Source organism: Notothenia rossii, assembly GCF_949606895.1.
Source record: "Notothenia rossii genome assembly, chromosome: 6".
NCBI classification, from domain to species: domain Eukaryota; kingdom Metazoa; phylum Chordata; class Actinopteri; order Perciformes; family Nototheniidae; genus Notothenia; species Notothenia rossii.
In genome coordinates, this window is record NC_136909.1 from 21,518,119 (window position 1) to 21,537,960 (window position 19,842).

General features: G+C 40.2%; 1 protein-coding gene across 5 annotated transcripts in view; it reads left to right on the forward strand.

The window, feature by feature from the left end:
• The window catches only part of grid2 (glutamate receptor, ionotropic, delta 2), a 486,943-nt gene that overhangs the window by 465,584 nt on the left and 1,517 nt on the right, over positions 1–19,842 (forward strand). Inside the window, exons 15-17 of one of the 5 annotated variants that reach the window (XR_013809307.1) lie at positions 2,831–3,071; positions 11,003–11,096; positions 14,310–14,443. Coding sequence is in view for 4 of the 5 variants with exons in the window: in XM_079687591.1 (XP_079543717.1) it covers positions 2,831–3,071; positions 14,310–14,765 (697 nt within the window). In the remaining variant the exon portion in view is untranslated. Of the gene's footprint in view, positions 1–2,830; positions 3,072–11,002; positions 11,097–11,593; positions 11,899–14,309; positions 17,454–19,842 lie in introns of those variants that run through there. The other 4 variants (XM_079687592.1, XM_079687593.1, XM_079687591.1 and 1 more) reach the window with 4 other exon arrangements.

Below are 19,842 nucleotides of genomic sequence, written 5' to 3' on the forward strand. Positions count from 1 at the left end.
ATTCCTTGATCTTCCTGTCTTGATCTGATAGATCTTTTATCAAGTTGTGGAGAAGCCTTTTAGTTATTTTTTGTCGATTTGTTTGTCTATTGGATTACGGTAGGAAATGTTGGCATTTACTGAGTCTTTGAATTAATATGAAAATCAAAGTATAACTTGAACATTTATATTCAGCTATTTACTTTGACACACAGCAAAATCGTACTATAATTAATCGGGTTTACGATAGGATTTTTGAGAGTAACATTCAGTTTGTATCACTATTTCTCCCTGCAAGGAAAGAAATGTACATTTTCTTTTCCACTGTTTATTTATTTGCGATCAAAGGTCAACCCCTTTTTTAGAATTTTGTCACAAAGGCGTTTACTGTCTATAGTCATTATGTTCACAGATTTGAAATTAGATGAAACAAGAAAATGCCACCACTTATTTCCACTGCTTAAGTGCCCCACTAAAACCATGTTTGACATGACATTTGTGAAACATAAGAACCGTCAACTGATGAGTAGTGATAACAGACGGCAGCTTCAAACATAAAGCATGCCTCCATCGAAAGACAGACATACAGTAAAAACACAAATCAACACAGACAAGCAATCTTCAGAAGTTGGCAGAATTCCAAGCAAGAAATGATGACATATTTTAACAAAACAGTGCCTGGCTTCTTTGATAGGTGGGATCGCTCTTATTCCGTTTCATTAGCCTGTGTGCATTTCTTCTTTCTCCGAAGCCATCTGTCAGAGTGCAGGCTTGTTTGTGTGTGTGTGTGAAGCATCTGTCGTCAAAGTGACAGATAAAAAGGTCAGTACTGTATGAAAGGCACATCACTTCTCTTGGAAAAATCCTGTTTTAACTTTCATAAACAGTCGTTTTGATGTGATTCTTGTCATTGGCTTGGAAAAAAACTTGTAAGGATTCTGTTTGAATTTTGATTAAACGCTGCTGCTGATGTCAACTTGAATATCAGCCGTGCGCCGTGCATGCAACAGTGAGCTGTTTTGGCTCTTTCAGTGATAGACAACGTACCGCAGCACTCAGAGGTAAAGCAACTTGAGGTATATGCAGTATATGCAGTATATGCAGTATAATATATCAAAAAGTAACTTGGTAACATGTTTTGAAGAATAGGAGCAGGGCCCAAATGCACTACTGAAAAGATGCAGGATTGATGTGAGATGAGGGATTTCTTCACTGACTACCTCTTTTTTGTGCCAGTCGAGTAATAACCAGGGCATACAACTAGGCCAGTGCTGTCACTATACTGAACACTATTGCAGATCATTTTTTATTTCATTTGTTTTCAGTCAATGTTGCATATCATCTACACAAAGTCTTATCTAATCTTGACACTAATCTGCACTGATCCGAGCCAAACAGTCCTGCAATCAAGCTGGCAGTTGGTGGACATGATCTCGTATTATAATGACTGCTGTTGGATTTTCTGTTGAAATGAGTTTTTCATTTTCTTATTGTCTGTCTCTCTTCTGATCTCTTCTCTGCTCCTGTCTTTTCTTCTTCTTTACAGCCCTTTACAGTTGTATCCTCCTCTTTCTCCTTTATTCTGTCCTATCAATTACAACCGCAACCAGGATTGAAACGACGTAGTTGTCCAGTCTCTGCAACTCTGTAAAGCCCAGGAAGTGATTAAAGAGAGAAAAGTGTTCCGAAATGACAGAGACTGGGCTATGGAGCAATGTTCTGTTGAGCTTGTTTATCTGATTGAAATTAAAATTAGCTATGCTTTTCTGGATATTGTGGATACAATTAATTACGTAAACTGTCTGCAGACCTCATTTGCATTTCTTGATTGTTTTCAGTGCATATTCCGCATGAAGTAAAATGAAGATGAGAGATGGGCATTGTCATTTATGTCAGCATGTTGTCACTGGAATTGTGAGAAGGTTCTGCCCCCAGGAAGTTGGGAAGATAATTGCAAACATCTGTCTCTATATAAACTTGTGTGAATTTGGCTTAAGTGCATGCAGTCTAGTATGGAACTGTTCATTTGTGAATATGTATCTCCTATCTACCCTGTTGGTTTCAATCGTTGTCATGGCTTAGTTTTATCTATGAGGGATTATTTGCACCTGTATGTTGTCTGCGTTAGTCTGTATCTGCTTGTGTGGGAGGCAGAGCTATGTGAACGCACACATTCCCACATTGCCTTTTTCCTTTTTTGTCTTTCCTTTCCCAATGCCCTTCTCTCATCATATCGCCTGTTAAATATCCATCCGGATGCTAAAAGAGCCTCAGTACGCCTGTCTGTCTGTGTGTCGGCAGTTCTCCTCCAAACCAAAATGAACGACCCAGTTAAATAATAAGCTGAAGGCTAACAGAGGGATCCCATCAACCTCTGAGCTGTATCCTCTCTGAAGCCATCAATCCTGGGACTAAAGCTAGGCTGCATAATGACATTGTGGCAGTGTACTCGCGCTGTGCTGCAAAACATATTAATGTTAGCCATAATGAGTTTGACAGCCCAATATGGTTGTCTGGGATCAGAGGGGATTTTAACTGGCAAACACTGCCCTCAAATGGACAAGAAGAGCTATAGCATCTGCAGTGAACTCTGCAGTGTTGTCAGGCTTTATGCAGTTGACGTGGGGAAATGCTTTACATCCTCCATGATTGTTTTGAATCGTTTTGAATCTATATTCATTCAGAAACCATAAATGATAATACACACTAACGATCAGTACTCCTGGCAGCGTGTCTGGCTTGTTGCATTCATGCAACTACAAATTCATTCATGTATTCTTCCTTGTCAGAATGTGCTTGTCCTGTACATTGATCTATGCTTACATGGCTGTTTCTCTCGCCCATATCCTAGAGTCTTGGAGCTCCAGCAGAACGGTGACATGGATATACTGAAACTCAAGTGGTGGCCCAGGGACAGCCCCTGTGATCTCTACAGTTCAATCCAGACACGACAACAGGGGAACGCCCTGGACATCCACAGCTTTGCGGGGGTGTTCTGCGTCCTGGCAGCCGGCGTGGTGCTCTCCTGCCTCATTGCCATGGTGGAAAGCTGGTGGTCACGGAGGAAGGGATCCAGGGTCCCCTCCAAGGAGGTAGGGGGGTGGATGGGGGACTGAAAGTAGGAACAATGGTACCATGAGAGGTATAGGGCCTATAATACAACCCAGGTCTTATGTTTTCAAAGGGAGAAGAAGCAGTATAATTGGTAGAAAAAAAAGTAAGAGTGATGATAATGATTGCATGGATGAGGGGTTTAGTTTCAGGCCTTAAGGTGCAAAGAGAAGGGTGTAAATGACTTAATAAAGAGTCTATACTCTGTCGCGAGGGATGCTAAGTTGAAAAAAAAGTACATTTATCAGCCAAGGTGCATGAGAAAGGGAGATAGGAGTAAAGTCTGCCTTGTGAAGGACATGTGACGCTGAACCTTAGAAAACCTCTCATGTTTACAATGTCACTTCCCTAAGCTACATTTGCACGCAGGCTCGATCAGCAACACCATGCTGAAAGCACAGGCTGGAGCTGCATTTGTTGCTAGGTTTTTCCCTCTCCGTCAAAAATAATCCTGAAGGTGCTATATTAGATCTGCAGTGATATAACCGCCATTGATCTTATGCGTAGACTTGTGTATATAAATTGCTGCGTATGTTGGAGTGGAAGGAAAGGTCCAATAGGACTTCAATGTTTTTAGAAGCCATGAGAACTTTGTATCCATTTCTCCTTCCTACCCACAATACTGATCATGATAGGACTGTCAGCTTGACAGCATCCTTTTTCTATTAATTCTGATAGGTAAAGTTGCCATCAAATGATCTTACTGATTAGCCAAAGAGACATCCTCTGCCAAAGGCTAACTTATCTGAAGATGGTGTTCCTTTTTCACTCATGTCCTTCTAACATCCTTGATGTAAGTAGTGTACTCACATTCATGCTGCCAAAAGTAGTGTTTAACGCTCAATATGATGTAAGAATAAAGGCCCTGGTTGACATATCCATGATACAGATATACAGTATATACTGTATATATATATATATATATATATATATATATATATATATATATATATATATATATATATATATATAGATATATGTCTTTACGTTCACTTCAAATATTCCGTTCTATTGTAAAAAATTCTAACCCTGAAAATGATGCAGTCCAAATCCTCAATGTGTATTGAATCCTGTAAGTATGTTCTCTTTTGACCCTATTATGTAGTCTGTATTCCACTGCTGCATACTCTCACCTCTTTTTAAGAATGATATGATTGATGCTATTTGGTTGGTGTCTATTAATTTAAAATGAGACAAATGTGTCAGTGTCAACAGGGTAATCAACCATATTTGTCGTGAAAAGTAAATATTTTTCAGAAAAGATGACACTGGCAACGTTAAAAAAGCTGAATACAAAAACAACCGGAGGGCCTGTTTGAATGCTGCTGCGTACCTTGACCAAGGCAGAGTCAAAAACACTGACACACAGATTTAAACATGGATATGTATACAGGCGTTCTCTTCAAAATAGTGGCAACACTCCACCTTGTGAATTAGCAGTAGCGCCCTGTGAAATATCCAATCAGCCTCTATGCGTTTGATCAGCTCAGCAGGAATATCATTTGAGGCAATCAAAGTGACGCTGGCAACATCTTCCCCTGGTAGAGACCCTGCAGTCTGTTTTCATTGGCTATCTTTGTTTGCTCTTACATAGACAATACAGGGGAAATATTCAAATAAAAAACAATTGGCAGCATGTGTAGTCGAATTTCTAATAATGGATTGTAATTCAGTATATGACTAGCCATTGGTGCAACTTGACATTTCAGTAGCTGTTTAATCCTCATAGGGATTTGACCAGAAATTGTATCAGCTTCTAATTCATCTTTCAACGCCGACCCACATTGTCACCTCTCATGCCTACTGCTTTGTTTACCACAACACAACAGGGAGAACATTTTCAAGTAAATAACTTTAATCAAAACTGTGAAATTGCAGGAAAGTGTAGCAAATTTGGTATGCAAAACATGACACTGATGAAGTGAAAGAAATGTAATTGTCTGGGACATAATATTTTCACTTTTTGTTCAGAGTTAAGTATTTATGTGTTGGTAACAAATTACAATGAGGCATGAAGCAGCACAGATTAATTTAAGCGGGAAATGTTTTTGCCATCAGGTAAATTACTTCAGCTTTAAACAATTGCTTTTTCCCCTCTGAGGAAGCCATTTGATAAAAGCAGGTTAAGGTTAACTTATGAATAATGACTTTCCGGAATTAATGTTGCATGGTTTCCTTAGCTTTCATTTATTTCATTGGCAAATTGGCATTTCATTTCATTTTCCTTACAGACTAAATCAAATCACGGTCATTTAGATATGAGCTGTTTGAATGGTGTTCTGTATTATATTGCTAACGTTGCCTACAGTTACCAAAATGGGCTGTAAAGGACGGGAAAAGATGACCATTACAGCACATTAGCTATTAGCCGTGGAGAAGAGATAGAGAGAACAACCTGGTAACAAAAGCATGCTGAGTTGATTAGAGTTGAGTGGAGCTGAACCATGCAGTGGAAATCAGGCTTGAGTGAACATCTCTCAGACACAAATAAGAGAAGCCTGGCCCATCTCCTTAATCGGTGGTGTCATGCTAATTTAAAGTTCCACTAAAGATAATTAGAAAAGAGGAGAAAATGATGAAAATGAAAATTGTTGCTATAGCGGGAGTGATTTAGTGTCAGATGAGGTTACTTTAATTATAAAAGAATGATCTGCAAATATAGAGGGAGAGTTTAAACATGACAACTCCATAAACATATAATTGAATGAGAAAACAATCAAACCACATTATTAACTGAGCAGCTACGTGTTGAAAATGTGTCGTACAAACACACATTATTCAATTTGACATCACTACAGTTTCTCGCTTTTGGAGACATCTTCACTCACAAGTCGTCATGGATGTGATGTGGGGTTGGGGTGACCTCCTTTGCCGTAAAATACAGAAAAACACTACAAATAAAATTGAAAATGGATTTTCGTAGCAGGAAAATAAGTAGTTTGTGAGTGTGTGTCACCAGATGTAATCACTGGAGTGTCACAGTCTTCTCTGACTAAGAGCCTGTACGTTTCGCACAGCTTTGTTTACTTACTGCAGTCCAATACAAGACGTGCAATTGCTTGCAACTTTTAAACAGTGAAAAATCATTTTTTGTATTTATTAAATGTGCCTTGGGCTGTGGTATACATTGATTTATTTAATTGTGTAATTTTAGTTACACTCCAAGTTGTTTCCTCTTCCCCTCTGGAAATGAATCAGTGAGGCTAAGACTAGCTGTGCTATGTTGTAGGAGAATTGGTGCACTTTTGTGAATACAGAAGCAGGAGCTATAAAGCTGCAGGCAGACTCATCTATCTGAGTCAGTTTGTTATGTGCAAGTTCCCCATGCATCTGGCATGATGTGCCGTTAAACTGGCTACAAACTGCAGTGAGGATAGAGCCACATGCTCAACGCAGGTTGACTGCTGTTTGGTCTGCTTAAGCTTAATTTGGCTTCTTACATTATATATTGCTGCCATGATTTAATCCTCTAATTACTTTAGTAAACCAAGTTGCATGTATTTAATAATTGCTATGCATGCTACCGCCCACCATGCTGAGATATAGAAGTAGGTGAGGAAAACAGATATCCGCCTGTAGAAGAAACACAGTTATCAATTGAATCTCAATCTCAACTGAAATGGGTCTGTCGTGGCTTCCTTCCTTCCTTTTCCATCAAGCCACTAGATGCCTTAAACAGACAGTTCTAACTCGTTTCTTTTCTTAAATTACTCACAGTTTGAAGTTCTGCTTGGCCTCCGATGGTTTAGAAGATGTTGCGATGTGTTTGCTCAAAATAAAATAACAAACTTTTGCACATGCAACAAAGAAAAATAGGCCTTTACAATATTCAAAAGAAATAGGCAAAACTCAAAGTAAAATAACAAAACAACTTAGGTATTCTTTCTGTCTTGATCATTTTTATAACTTAAAGGTTACTTGTACGGTAAGAGTACGGTACGTTACGGTAAGATAAGTACGTTTAAAAACTGTTCCTCGACGGCGTCTCTCAACAGGTTGCCCGTCACTGTGGCTTTAGCACCGGCGCCATGGGAATTGTAGTCCTTTTATAGTGCGTTGACTACAGACGTCACAATTAGGTGGCCTTTCTTATCAAATCAAAATACTGGCTCTAACAGGGTCTGTTAAACTAGTTTGGCCACGTGGGATTGTCTGTAACCTTTCCTAAAGTCCAAAATGTTGCCGCATAGCTGACTGCCAATATAATTTTGATTTAGATCAGGCAACAGTATGTTTTTCTTCAGTGCACGCAGCGACAGACACACCATTTAGGCCCCCCTTCCTCCGGCCCCCTGCTCAGCTACCAGCTTTAATCTGTCGTTAGATCACTGGTCATGTCCAACAACTGAGCAGCCACAAAGACACCAAACCTTTGGCTGAGCACAAAGTCATGTTAGGCACAGTGTGGTTCAGCTGCAACACACACAAACACACACGCCCCCCCGCCATCTTCATTAGCCCCCGAAGGCAGCGAGTGGAATCGGCCCCTGACTGAGCGCAGGAGTGGAGACGCAGCAGTGAAGAGGAGGGACAGCAGGGATTTAAACGCTGATAGTCTTTAATTCTCTTTGTAGATTTTCTAAGTTTTGCATATCAACGCACCGTGCAATAACTCGCATATGGAAATCACTTTCATAGATGAAGAAGTCACGTATGGATGATAAGGTGCACCTCTTATGTATGTGCATTATAACTGAGAAAAAGGGGAATTTTTAATTTCCAGTAAATATTTATAATATTATTCTTGCATTCAGCCAGAATTGGAGAGATGTATAGTTTGCATATATTGCTTTTTATGCTTAAAGGAAGGAGTCAAATAGTTGTTAATGCAAATCAAAATAAAACATTGGGATTATAGTGCCAGCGAGGAAATGGGATATCTAAATTACGTTCAAAGAGCATCATTAGAAAAGCCCTGTCAGTGCTTCCATGGTGAAGATGAAGTTGGCTCAGTCAGCCATGATTGTTATTGATAGTTGAACCCTGACATTTATCCGTCACCCTATCAAAGCGTTGACCTATTGATTGCCATTAGTTTAGCTCAAGGTTTGCTCACCGTAACCACTGAACCTGAAGGGGATCAATACACTTCAAACAGAGCGCTTGTCAGATCATCAAACAGCATCTGAAACCCCCGCTGTCACTCCTTTCCCACTGGGGACTAGCAAACATTTTTTATAACTTTTTGAATCAACATTCTGACCATCACAGCCACTTCAATCAGCCAGTGGCCTGATGTGTGGGGGAGAGGAAGTAGGCAGGATCTAAACTGCTCTGTTAAGCTCTCTTTTTATTCTGAACAACTACTGATATCAATGGTTATTGTACCAATGGGTGCAACAACATAACTTGCAGGGATACTTTACCTCTATGACAATGAGAAAGGGTGTGGGTGCTTGGGACAAAGATAAACAATGTTGCCTTCAGATGTGGTAAGACGACACATCTTACAAATGAGTTTGTTTCAAGCATACTCCAATAAAAGTATTTAATTTGGCTGACTTATTATTTCTAATTTCTTGTTCAAGTTAACCTGTCACAGTATATGTAAAAACGGTGGGAATACCATACTCAGATCTCAAATCACCATCTGTGCAGGATGTTTCCAAATGGGCAACCAGCTGCAGAGAAGGTTTCTGAGGACAGAAAAGGAGGGAGTCAAGCTGGGTCCACTGCAGCATGTCCCTACTCAGTGGAGGGAAGAAGACACATTTAAGTCAACTTCAAAGCAGCTAATTATATAAATTGCATATGTTGCATTTTATCGACTGGGGAAAACTCTGCCTCTTCATGCAATTTGGCCTTAGTCATGGCCAGTGGAGTAAGTCTAGTGTGTTTAATGTCATCCAACTTTTTAAAGTTGAATTAATAAAGTGAAGCAAACCATAAAGCCTGTAATTAACTCCACCAGACACCTCACTCTCTGTAAGTTTAAATGAAGAATTAGTTGGCCTCTGTCTTGCTGTCACAGTGGATACTAACACTCCTTGCGCATTTTGCAAGCTTCACATAAAGTAGGAAGTCTGGTGACCCATTCTTAATATGTGGGCTTATCAACAGACATTGGCACCAGGAGTATGAATTAGTCATGGAGACTTGGCTTGAGGAGTCCAACGCAGTGACGTACTGGGCCCAGATAGACATATTATAGACTTGCTGTGTAATTCCGGCTAATATCTGCCACATAGGGATTTGCATGGTTTCCTCAAGTATTATTGTATGTATTAGGGCAGACTGACAGTATGTCTTTTAAACCATCATGGTGATTGTGGAAATCACTAAAAACCATGTTACTACATAGAATACTAAATAATGTTTAATTAACTTGGATACTCTGTAATCTATCTCTTAGATTGGCTTAATTGCAAATGAGCAAGTGCACTAAATGTAAAAAGGATTGATGCACTATGAGTGCAGTTATGTCATTATGATTATCAGTTGGGTCTTGCCTATCACAGATGCTCATTGAATAAAACCTCTGAATAATGTATTCAAAAGTACACTGAGAATGCTAATCACTTCTAATTACCAAATAACAGACTCATCCTAATTTGTCTCCCTTGAAGATGAAAAACAGATTTGCCACTCATACTGCAACACACAATCACACCAATGAGCAGGCTCTCTCCCATGCATGCATACATTGCTTCGCTTTTACCTCTCCTCTTGCTACATGTCAGGCTTGTGTCAATATAATGAACAGATTTGTGTCAGATATGACATATCAAGAACCCCATTAATGCAATATATACATTTGTTCAGCGTGTTTTAAACATGCTTAAAAGGGTGGCTTCCAGCTCATTCTTTCAGTGACATATACACGTCTTTAGATGGAAGCAATCAGTCCACACAGCCATACATAATTTCTACATCCATCCATCTGATAGTAAGGCCAAAGACACCATCCCCTCATGCCACACACATACACCCATGCTTTACTTTATACATGAAAACCCACAATCCACCGTTCAAGCTCTAATACATCTAATCTGTAAGTGTTGTTTCTCTGTGTTTCTTCTGCATATTAAAACATACATAATGTCTCTTCATGCCTTTACATTCATTGTGTAATGCTGTGGTAACTGATTTTGACTGTGAGCTATATGTCAGTGTTTGTGTCTGTGCTATGTGTTGTGGAACGGCTGACATTGCTATTTGTGAGGCTGCATCTCAATATATGCCGATAGAATTGTTAATGAGATATACATTCATAAACACAAATAAACACATTTCCACAGAGTTGATTCCTGTGGGTCACCTCTGCTGTATCATGTGAACATTTCACAAGGATATGCATACAAAATAAAGGGTGGAGGGAGAACTGTCTAACGGTCTCCAAGGCAGCCCTGCGATCTTGGGATGTTTGATAGTTCACTTATGAGTTAAATGTATTAGTGAACTACAATAACTACTTCCTGGATATACCCCATCTACAAAAACATAATGATAGGACTGTATATGTATGCTGCTTTGGAAGCTAGTCTAAATTTGGACCTCTTGATTCTTGATTCCTTTGACAAATGTTTTCCAAATGAGTGTCTAAGACCCATTTCATTCATAACAGGACAGCTGTATTGCTTTACCCTTTCAGGCCTATATATATATGTTCTATGAGAGGTTTATATGAAAGAGTTCTGTCATTGGATCCAACCGCATCTCTAAAAGTTCAAACCTGTAACCATTATACTGCATATTGCCATTGTCAGAACTCTTCCATAACGATTATGTCTGTGGTTTTGACCATGTCTGATTTTTCATATAATCCATGTAGATTTAGCACGAGTAGAGCAGGCACTTCCTTGTGTATCATCATCAGGATGAAAGTTGCCGGCCTACTCGTTCTACCTCTACACAATGATCTGTGTCACTGTGGCTCAAAGCTCTCATATTTGTTTTTGTTTTGTTTTTATAGATAAGTACTCTGTGTTGAGGGGTGTAGCGGGCGAGGGGGAGAGAGAGAGGGGGAGAACAATTCAAAATGCCATTTAAACATCTCCCCTTTCCAGGTATATAACCACTGTGTGAATGTCTCTCTGAGGACACGACACAGACGACCTGCTTAACTCTGTGTGCTGACTGACTGCCGTGTCTCTCTTCTCGCTCACCCCCCACCCGTTTGTCTCTCCAATTGACTTCTCTCTCTCCTCAACCTTAAAATCCTTTCATCTGCCTGATCTTGTCTGTCACTCATCCCTTCTCTGTCTCCGCCCGGCTGCTGATTGTCTACCTGTGTCTCTGTTTGGCTTCTTTATTTTGTGGGGTTTTAAACTTCCCACTCAACTTGCATGCACACAAACACATGTATACGAATTACTCCATATCTCTCTCCCACAACTCTGTCTCTCTCCTCCTGTCCTTTTTACACACACACACACACACACACACACACACACACACACACACACACACACACACACACACACACACACACACACACACACACACACACACACACACACACACACACACACACACACACATGCACCTCACAAACTAACACCAGGCGCAGGCAGATGGCCCATCTGCCAGGCAAGCTGCTGATCCTTGCCCTCACACTACAAATGAGCGCCCTCATGCCCTGGGCGCTCAAACCCTGAACCAGAACCCCAGCATGGGCCACACCCATGCCCCCTCCACCCACTACCAGCCCCCGGCATGCTGCGACATTCCTTGTGCCCTGATCGTGCAGCACTCCTACGAACACACCAACCCCTCCGAGCTCACCCCCAAAATGAGAATGACCACCTTCACCACCTCACCTCCCACCCCAAGGTTATACATACAATAGAGGATAGAAATAAATCATTGGTTAGTAACGCTTGAAGAACTGGTATAATAAAGGAGTGAAAAGGTATAAAGAGGAACAATGGACATTAAGTTGCAAGGTTCAAAATGTAGTGTTCACAGACAAGCTTACTGCTGGATACAAAAATACCTCTTTCAAAAACTTTTATACACCTGGCATGTTGCCGGTTGACTGTGTGCAATGATGCTTTCCTGCCTCTAGAGGGTGCTGTCCCTCTATATAGAAGCAAGTAAAGTATAATCTTGAAACCTGAAGGTGAGAAGCCTTCAATTAAGTATTTAATTCATGTAACATGGAGATTTACTAAAAAGTAATATTACTAGATGAAGCCAAAACACAGTTTGTTGTGTAAACTTGGCTGTGTCATCCAATATAAAGCCTTTATATTGCACACAATAGATGTGAATACATTTCAGATCTTCAGATACATTTAGATTTATAATTGTGTTAATGTAAATATAGGTCATGATCAGGTGATCAGTGTTGACTAGTTCAGTGGGCTTTATACTGTAGGAAATCTTCCTTCACAATAATATAAATGTGGTCAGGTCCTCCCCCTCTTTTCCACAGAAGCCTTACACTTCTCCTTTCACAGTACCTTTCAGTCCTTAAATATTCCCACTAGTGTCCTTTAACTTACAGCGGACTGACCATTTGTGATTCACTGTTCTTTTTCATTTCCCTTCATTTCTTTGATACCAACTCTACCCTTTGGATATCCCCTCCGTCAAATGTAAAGTGTGTTTATGATAGTGTCACGACAAACACTAGCGCCCCCTCGTCCTCTCCTCCCTCCCACTGTCCCTTCCTTAGATGGCAACCAGGGGGCACCATTGCTTGTCCCCTCTGCCCGTGAGCTACAGTAGGTCCAGAGCCCCCTCCAGACCCCCAGACCTAAAGGACACGGTCAGTAACTCTATCTTTACCCCCAATAATGTGACTCCCTTCCTCACAAAACCCTGTGACGTTACACAAAGCGTGAACCTTAATGGTACACCTATATTGATGTGACACCCCACACTTCCACAGACCTAACTCTCAGACCCTTACCTTCCATAAAGCCAGAGAAGCAGCTTGCCATGTGTGTGGAGTTAGTACATTTCAGCAAAGCCTTTTCCTCTCGCTATCCTCACCTCATTCATTGCGTACTCAGCTCCCTCACACCACTGTCCCCTGTAAAGGCATGCATCACCTCTCAGTGAGTGTAACCATCCTTGAATGAATATGTGAATATAGTAATTATAAGTCTCATTTAACATATACTGCAAGTTAAGGTAAAGCCTAAGTTGATATATGCACTTTCTTTTTGAACTGTTAAATATTGTTTGATTGAAGTTTAATAATCTATCTTCTAAAATGCATTTGATAAAGGAGCCATATTGTATGTGGCCTGGCCTGGAAAAACTTCACCTGAAAATGAGATGTCAATCTCAATGTGAATTTGTTGGCATGTTGGCCTTGATGCAATGTTGACAATAAGCAGGAAAAATACATAGGTTAGGTGAGGTATCGTTAAGCATTTGAACTGGCTTATGTAAAAGAGGTTTTATTTGTAATGTTATGTTATTGTAAGGGACAGTAGACCAAGCACAAGCCCCCTGGAATCGCAGAGCGCACAGCATGATGGTGGTGTGTTTTCTGTGTATTCCAGATTATCTGCACTCCCTTAAAGACCTTGTAGAAGTGTGTGTATGTTTCTCTCCTTCTATATCCTCACCACAGCTCATAGTGTGCTTCTCTTCCCTCCATCTTTCCCCTCCTCCCTTTTGCTCTCCTTGCTTCCTGTCACATGAATGGTTCCCAATGACCACCAAACTTTTTTTTTAAATAACTTTATGTTGTGCCATCCTCACTTTCTCTCCTAACTCAACATGGGTCTCATTTTTAATTGTGCCAACACTTTTGTTTGGCTACATGCATGCCAAAATGTCCTCACCTGCATTGGCCTTTTCTTTCTTTTACTAATTTTCTCTCTACCCATTTGTACTGGTTGATTGGCCCTTTTGCTGAATACAAATTACACCCAACCCTTTTCCATTAATTCTTTAAAAAAATACACCCTCTCTGCACGTACTCTCATGTTTCCTTCACTGTTCTCTCCATGTCCTTACTTTTTTTTTTGCACTACCCTCACTCTTCCTCCCCTCATTTTTACCCTCTCTCTCCCATTGCCTTCCTATCAAACTTTCCTTGAATAATCCCCCACATCCTCTTTCTTCTTTCTTTTCACTTCACCACTTCCCTCACCTTCATCTCCCACCCTTAAACACTAACCCTGGATCTTTCTCCTCAAACATCCCTTTTAAATCCTACGTTCCAATGTGTTCTTTCTAACTTCTCATTCCCTTCTTCCATTTACCATCACCACTTCCTCTTCTTCGTTCTACTACTCCCCTGCCCCTCCCACCTGCAGGACGATAAGGAGATCGACCTGGAGCACCTACACCGCCGGGTTAACAGCTTGTGCACCGATGATGAAAGCCCCCACAAGCAATTCTCCACCTCTTCCATCGATTTAACGCCCCTTGACATGGATGCCCTGCCTGCGGCACGCCAGGCACTCGAGCAGATCAGCGACTTCCGCAACACCCACATCACCACCACCACCTTCATCCCCGAGCAGATCCAGACCCTGAGCCGCACCCTCTCTGCCAAAGCCGCTGCTGGATTTTCAACTGGTTTCGGCAGCGGTGGCGGCGTCCTCCAGGACCACCGGACTGGTGGGGTGGGCCCTTTTAGGCAGAGAGCCCCCAACGGTGGCTTCTTCCGCAGCCCTATTAAAACAATGTCCTCCATCCCCTACCAGTCCACAGGTCCAGGACCCAACTTTGGATATGGCAATGACCCCGACAGGGGCACATCCATATGAGGAGTTTCTAAGGATATGGTTGGCTCAGGAGGAATAGGAGCAGAAGGAGGCGAGGTGGTTAGGGTCGGTCATGGGATGGTAGAACAAATGCTTTATGGCTAAGCTAAAGAAAATCTGCTAGAGAGGTGTACATAGGAATCTTTATGTTTTTAGTTTCTGCTTGGGTGTTTCCAGGGGTGTCCAATTTTTATGTCGAGAAGACAAAAGAGATGGAGGTCTATTTGGGCGTTCCTTATCCTCCTGCAAACATTCTGGTAAGGTGCATAAAGGGAAGGGGGTGGGAAGGGTTGACTTTGCTTTGTTGTTGTTGTTCTTGTGATTGTTTGGGGGATTATTTTTAGGGATATGTGTGAAAGGGGATCTTTTTCTATTGCTTCTGTTTTACATTATGAGGACTGCCTCATGTAATGGAGATCTGCTGAAATTACCTGACTATTATGATCTAAATCCCCCTTGGAGGGTTTAGTTTACACTACTCCTACCACAGGAAACACGTATATTCCTGTGAGCTCCAGGGCTGCCATTGGTGGATGACTGGTGATGTTGTTAGCCATTAAACAATTCTAAGGGGCTCACACTACTAAGCAATTATTGAGTTGTTATTTTATGAAGGCGTTTATAACTATAATTTTGTCGGTAGCCCTGGGAATACATACAGCAGCCCCTTGCAGTTTTGAAAAGGCCTGATCTCAGTGAATATCGGAAGACTCCACTTTTCAACTTTTACTCTGCCTTTTCACTTTGTGGGAGTCCATACTAAGTTTTCTCTTCTCTTGCTTCACCGATACTTGGGGTACTAAATGCGTCCAAGGTGGTGTCAATACGGTGGCCAGACTACACTGAGACGTTACAGTTGAACTCACGCTGACCCCATCACGGAGCATCCATCTGAATACTGCTTAAACGCCATGACAGTGCAACAATGTGACACTGAATCACCAGTTTGGTGCGTCGGTCTTTAACTATTTCTGCCATTTTGGTGCATCTGTCTGAAACTGTTTTCAACACTTTGATGCACATTGAAGACTCTTTGTCAGCCCCACTGCACTGTACCAGTGCCCACAGACCTGTAAGTGATTGTATGTAGATCTGACCTTTTCTTTCTCACCTGTACTGTGCTCTCTGCTTTCAAAGTCAAGGTGAGATCCTCTTATCAAACTCTCAGAGGGATAATAAAAAGGGATGATACAAGAACAACTTAAAGAAGAAAAAACATAAAAGACAAGCCGAAAGACTTCCAAAAGCGTATGCTTATTATATGTCTTTTATTGAGTTTTGTTTTTGAAAAAAATAGATTTAATGCGTGGAATGTGTTTTGGTCAGGAAGTACAAAAAAAATAACATTGTTCTGAGCTGTCTACTTGTTTTTTTTCTCTCAGCAAACTTTGAAAAACTGCTAAATGAGTGCTGTAGTCTCTGGTTTTGCATTATAAGTCATTCCAACTTTTACTTTTTCTTTTTCTTTGTTTTGCTTAAGTTAAGTGCTGCCATAGCCTGGGTGTTTAAAAGATAAAAGCTCATTATGTGAGGTTGTGTCATGTTGGAGATCATTAATCACTTTTTATCAGGTTCATGTGATGAAAGGGACTATCATTTGTGTTTTGGAGAAGCCATTGCAGCAGCATCTTCAGTACAGGCCTTATACGTATGTCAACTATAGCTAGCTTTATCCTCCCGGCTTCCAGTCAAAATATCACTAAAAACTGGAAACATTTTAGTGCAGCAATTCAGTCGTTGCGCTAAGGGTCATAGGAATGTCACAAAGAATCAACGCCCATCAGAACCCAGTGTCTGCCTTTTGTGAGATAAGTCAGAAATATACTTAATTTCATATCTGTAATGTTAAGGGTACTGTTTATATAACTTGTTTTTTTTAAGTGCCAATTAATTCAAACCAGACCATTAAGGTGCATTTTGTGGCGGGGGAAGAAGAAAGGGACATTGAGATCATTAAAGGAATATTTTGTGGATTAGGGGGTGGGGTGGTAAAATGGAACCAAATCCTTTTCACTAACACTGTATTAATAAATGATAATGTTAGTTGTTTAGAACCAGTTTTCAGTTTGTTATCTTTAAGAACTAAAACTGCAAAATGTTGTGCGTAGAGAACTCAGTCGAGCCACAGTGTTTTGAAGCAAGCATTCTTAGGCATTATTTTTCTTAGGCTACAGTATGGCTATTGAATGACAAATAGGACACAGACATTTCAAATGTTTTATTTAGTATAAATGAAAGAGACATTATAAAAATGTATATTTTACACGTTGATGCTATTTTTGTTTAACAAAAAGAAAAGAGTATATCATAATGAGCTATAGTATAGAGTTAAGCAGTCCCATTTGGTTTCTACCTGTTCTGCCCATGTCAACACAAACTATTTGCTTTTATCATGTCATTCTGAGTTCATTTTTTATTTGCTGGCTAAATAACAAAAAGTGGCAAGTTGATTAAAAAGAAAGCATGCACAAACTTGCTCTTGCGCTATCTGTTAACATTTTTTTTATTTCATACATAGAACTACAGGATTTACTTGATAATTTTCAAAAGTGTATGATGTACAGTATTTAATATAGGCCTATTTTGTTGTATGTGTTGCATATTATTCAAAAACTGAACAAACTGGGGCCTCTGTTACAAGTGGCAAAGCTTTCTGTGTATAATTTGTCTAATAAACAGGTTTTCTACAGAGGTATGGTATTTTCTTGTTTGTGGTAAGCAAGACAACGTTATACAGAAATATGGTGAATAAATCTACATCATGTCATTTATCAACACATTTGAATACCGGTAAAGATTCTTTGTAATTTATCGCCTCACCTCTGGCATGAATCCTCCAAAATTCAGAAACGTGTCTTCACTACTTTGACTCCTCAAAGTAATGTTTTCCTTAATGCTAATTCGCTTTTGTCTTTTTCTCTGTTTGCTTCAAACGTCTGTACATTTTCTGAAAACAAGCATTCAAATATAGAGGCACCTCACTAAAGAGCAACTTTCCACCTTTCAAATAAGTGCAGTCAATGTTGATCAAAGATTCCAGACGACATAACAGCTTCCCTTTCTAGATAAAGTGGCAAAGTTTGTCCTCTCCTCAACTTTCTGATTCCAGCGCATGTGACTCGTCTACTCTCTTAGAAATGGTAACCAACTCTGCACAAGTCACATCTTACCGGTAAGTTGATCCAGATAGGTCTTGCTTTTATCAAAAGGTTAAAAGGTGATTCTCCTTTATTCTCTCTTTTGACATTATTTTAATTATGAGCAATAAAAGGCAACTTCTTTCTAAAATGGATTGATACATATAGTATGTCATTTAATTATTGCAAGTTGGTTGTAGTATCCTGCTTATAGCTTCAACATTAAACCTAATAGATTTCGGACAAAGGGTAAAAGAGAAATTACAAAAACCAACCATAACAATTTAAATGTTTGGTTTTTTTTGCGATATGAGATGATCTGATGCGTGGAATATATTTTAAGATCAAGCATGAGCAAAGCCTTTGTGTCTTTCACTTCAAATGGCCCATCACTTCAAAGGCCTGTGTACTGCTGTTAACAGCTGGATAGACACACTGCTGCGGACCAATGCTGTCAAGTTCAGTGGAGCACTACATAGAAGTTCTCCAGTTTAACCAGTTGGTGCCACTATTTAGCCCTTCCCCATTGTCTTAGACCCCAAGTCTCTGTTTATGCTTTTTCCTCATGATAAATGACAGATATTGAAAATTAATGGAAGGAATAAATATAACAGATATTGATGGTGCTTATAATTTCACTTGACACATTATGTGATAATCAACTTGATATCGTGCAAGATATTGTCTTCTTATTGTACAAGGCAGAGAAAAATCAGAGTCAGCATAATTAGCATTATCTGTAATTCTATGAAGAGTAAACCTGTACCTCATGCTCTCTTTTTTGTTTGTTAAAAGTGTATGCATTCAACATTTTTAATAGGATATAAACAACTTGGACGTCGATAAATGAATATTTTACTAAGATTGAATACAACACTGGACACATTCAAAACAAAATGTCCCGAATGCATAATTGTAATTAATTAACACAAAGGCCTTAAAGTATAGGCTACTATCTAAAATGTATTCACGTATAGCATCAAATTATAATGCTAATTAGCATTATAAGGTTGCTGGTTGAGAAGATGTTAAGTTGAATTAATATTTGAGTCATGGTAACACATCATTCTTAAGTTGATTACAGGGCTTTAAGTAAAGTAAAAAAAACTTGCTTGTGTTTTTATTGTTACTTTTCAATAGTACTTTTTCAGGTATTTCTAGGAAAACGTAAAAGTGAGAAGAAAGTCTCCTTAGGTGTGGCAAACTTTTGAGCTTCGAAATACATTTTTTTTCCTAGCATTTCTACAAAAACAATACAATTTAGGCTAAGGCTAAGGGCTTCAGTTAAATGTTGAAATCTCTGTCCAGCTCCTCTGACTCCGGTCTCGTGCCCGTCTCGCCCCTGTCTCCCGGGAGATGGGAATGAGAAGCGGCAGCACGCAGACTCCTCTCGCGCATTGGAATGGGAGCCTCCCTCCCCTCTCCCTCGAGGAGCCCCCCAGGCGTGACCAATGGAACATAGAGTCTCCATTGTGGCTCCGACACTTTAATAATCGCCAGCTACAATATCCAACCTGTCGGTAGCTTCAGGAGCCCGGCCCGGCCCGTTGGATGGGGGCTTGTAGGTGGGAAGAGGGGGCGAACGCTCGGCGCCAGACCTCTAGCCCGCAAGACGTCCCCATGATGAATACATGAATAAAAAATACAAAAGATTGATGTCGGGTTATCTCTGGAATTATGGGATTTCGTCCCACAATTTCCAGCTAGTCTAAAGCAGCATTGTCTTTAAAGAATGAACCCCACATGTCTATCACAGCTTAGCAGTTTATGTCTTTGAATATAAGTGTTTTTTTTTAATGTAGTCTTATCCTGCTTCTATAACATTTTCGTGCATTGCATTTTGCAATTACTTCATTTAATGTTGTGATAAGTTGGACTGGGCAGCAACAGGTACCATCCCTTGGTCATTGTGGCTCATACATTGGGCCACTGTATCTAGTTCT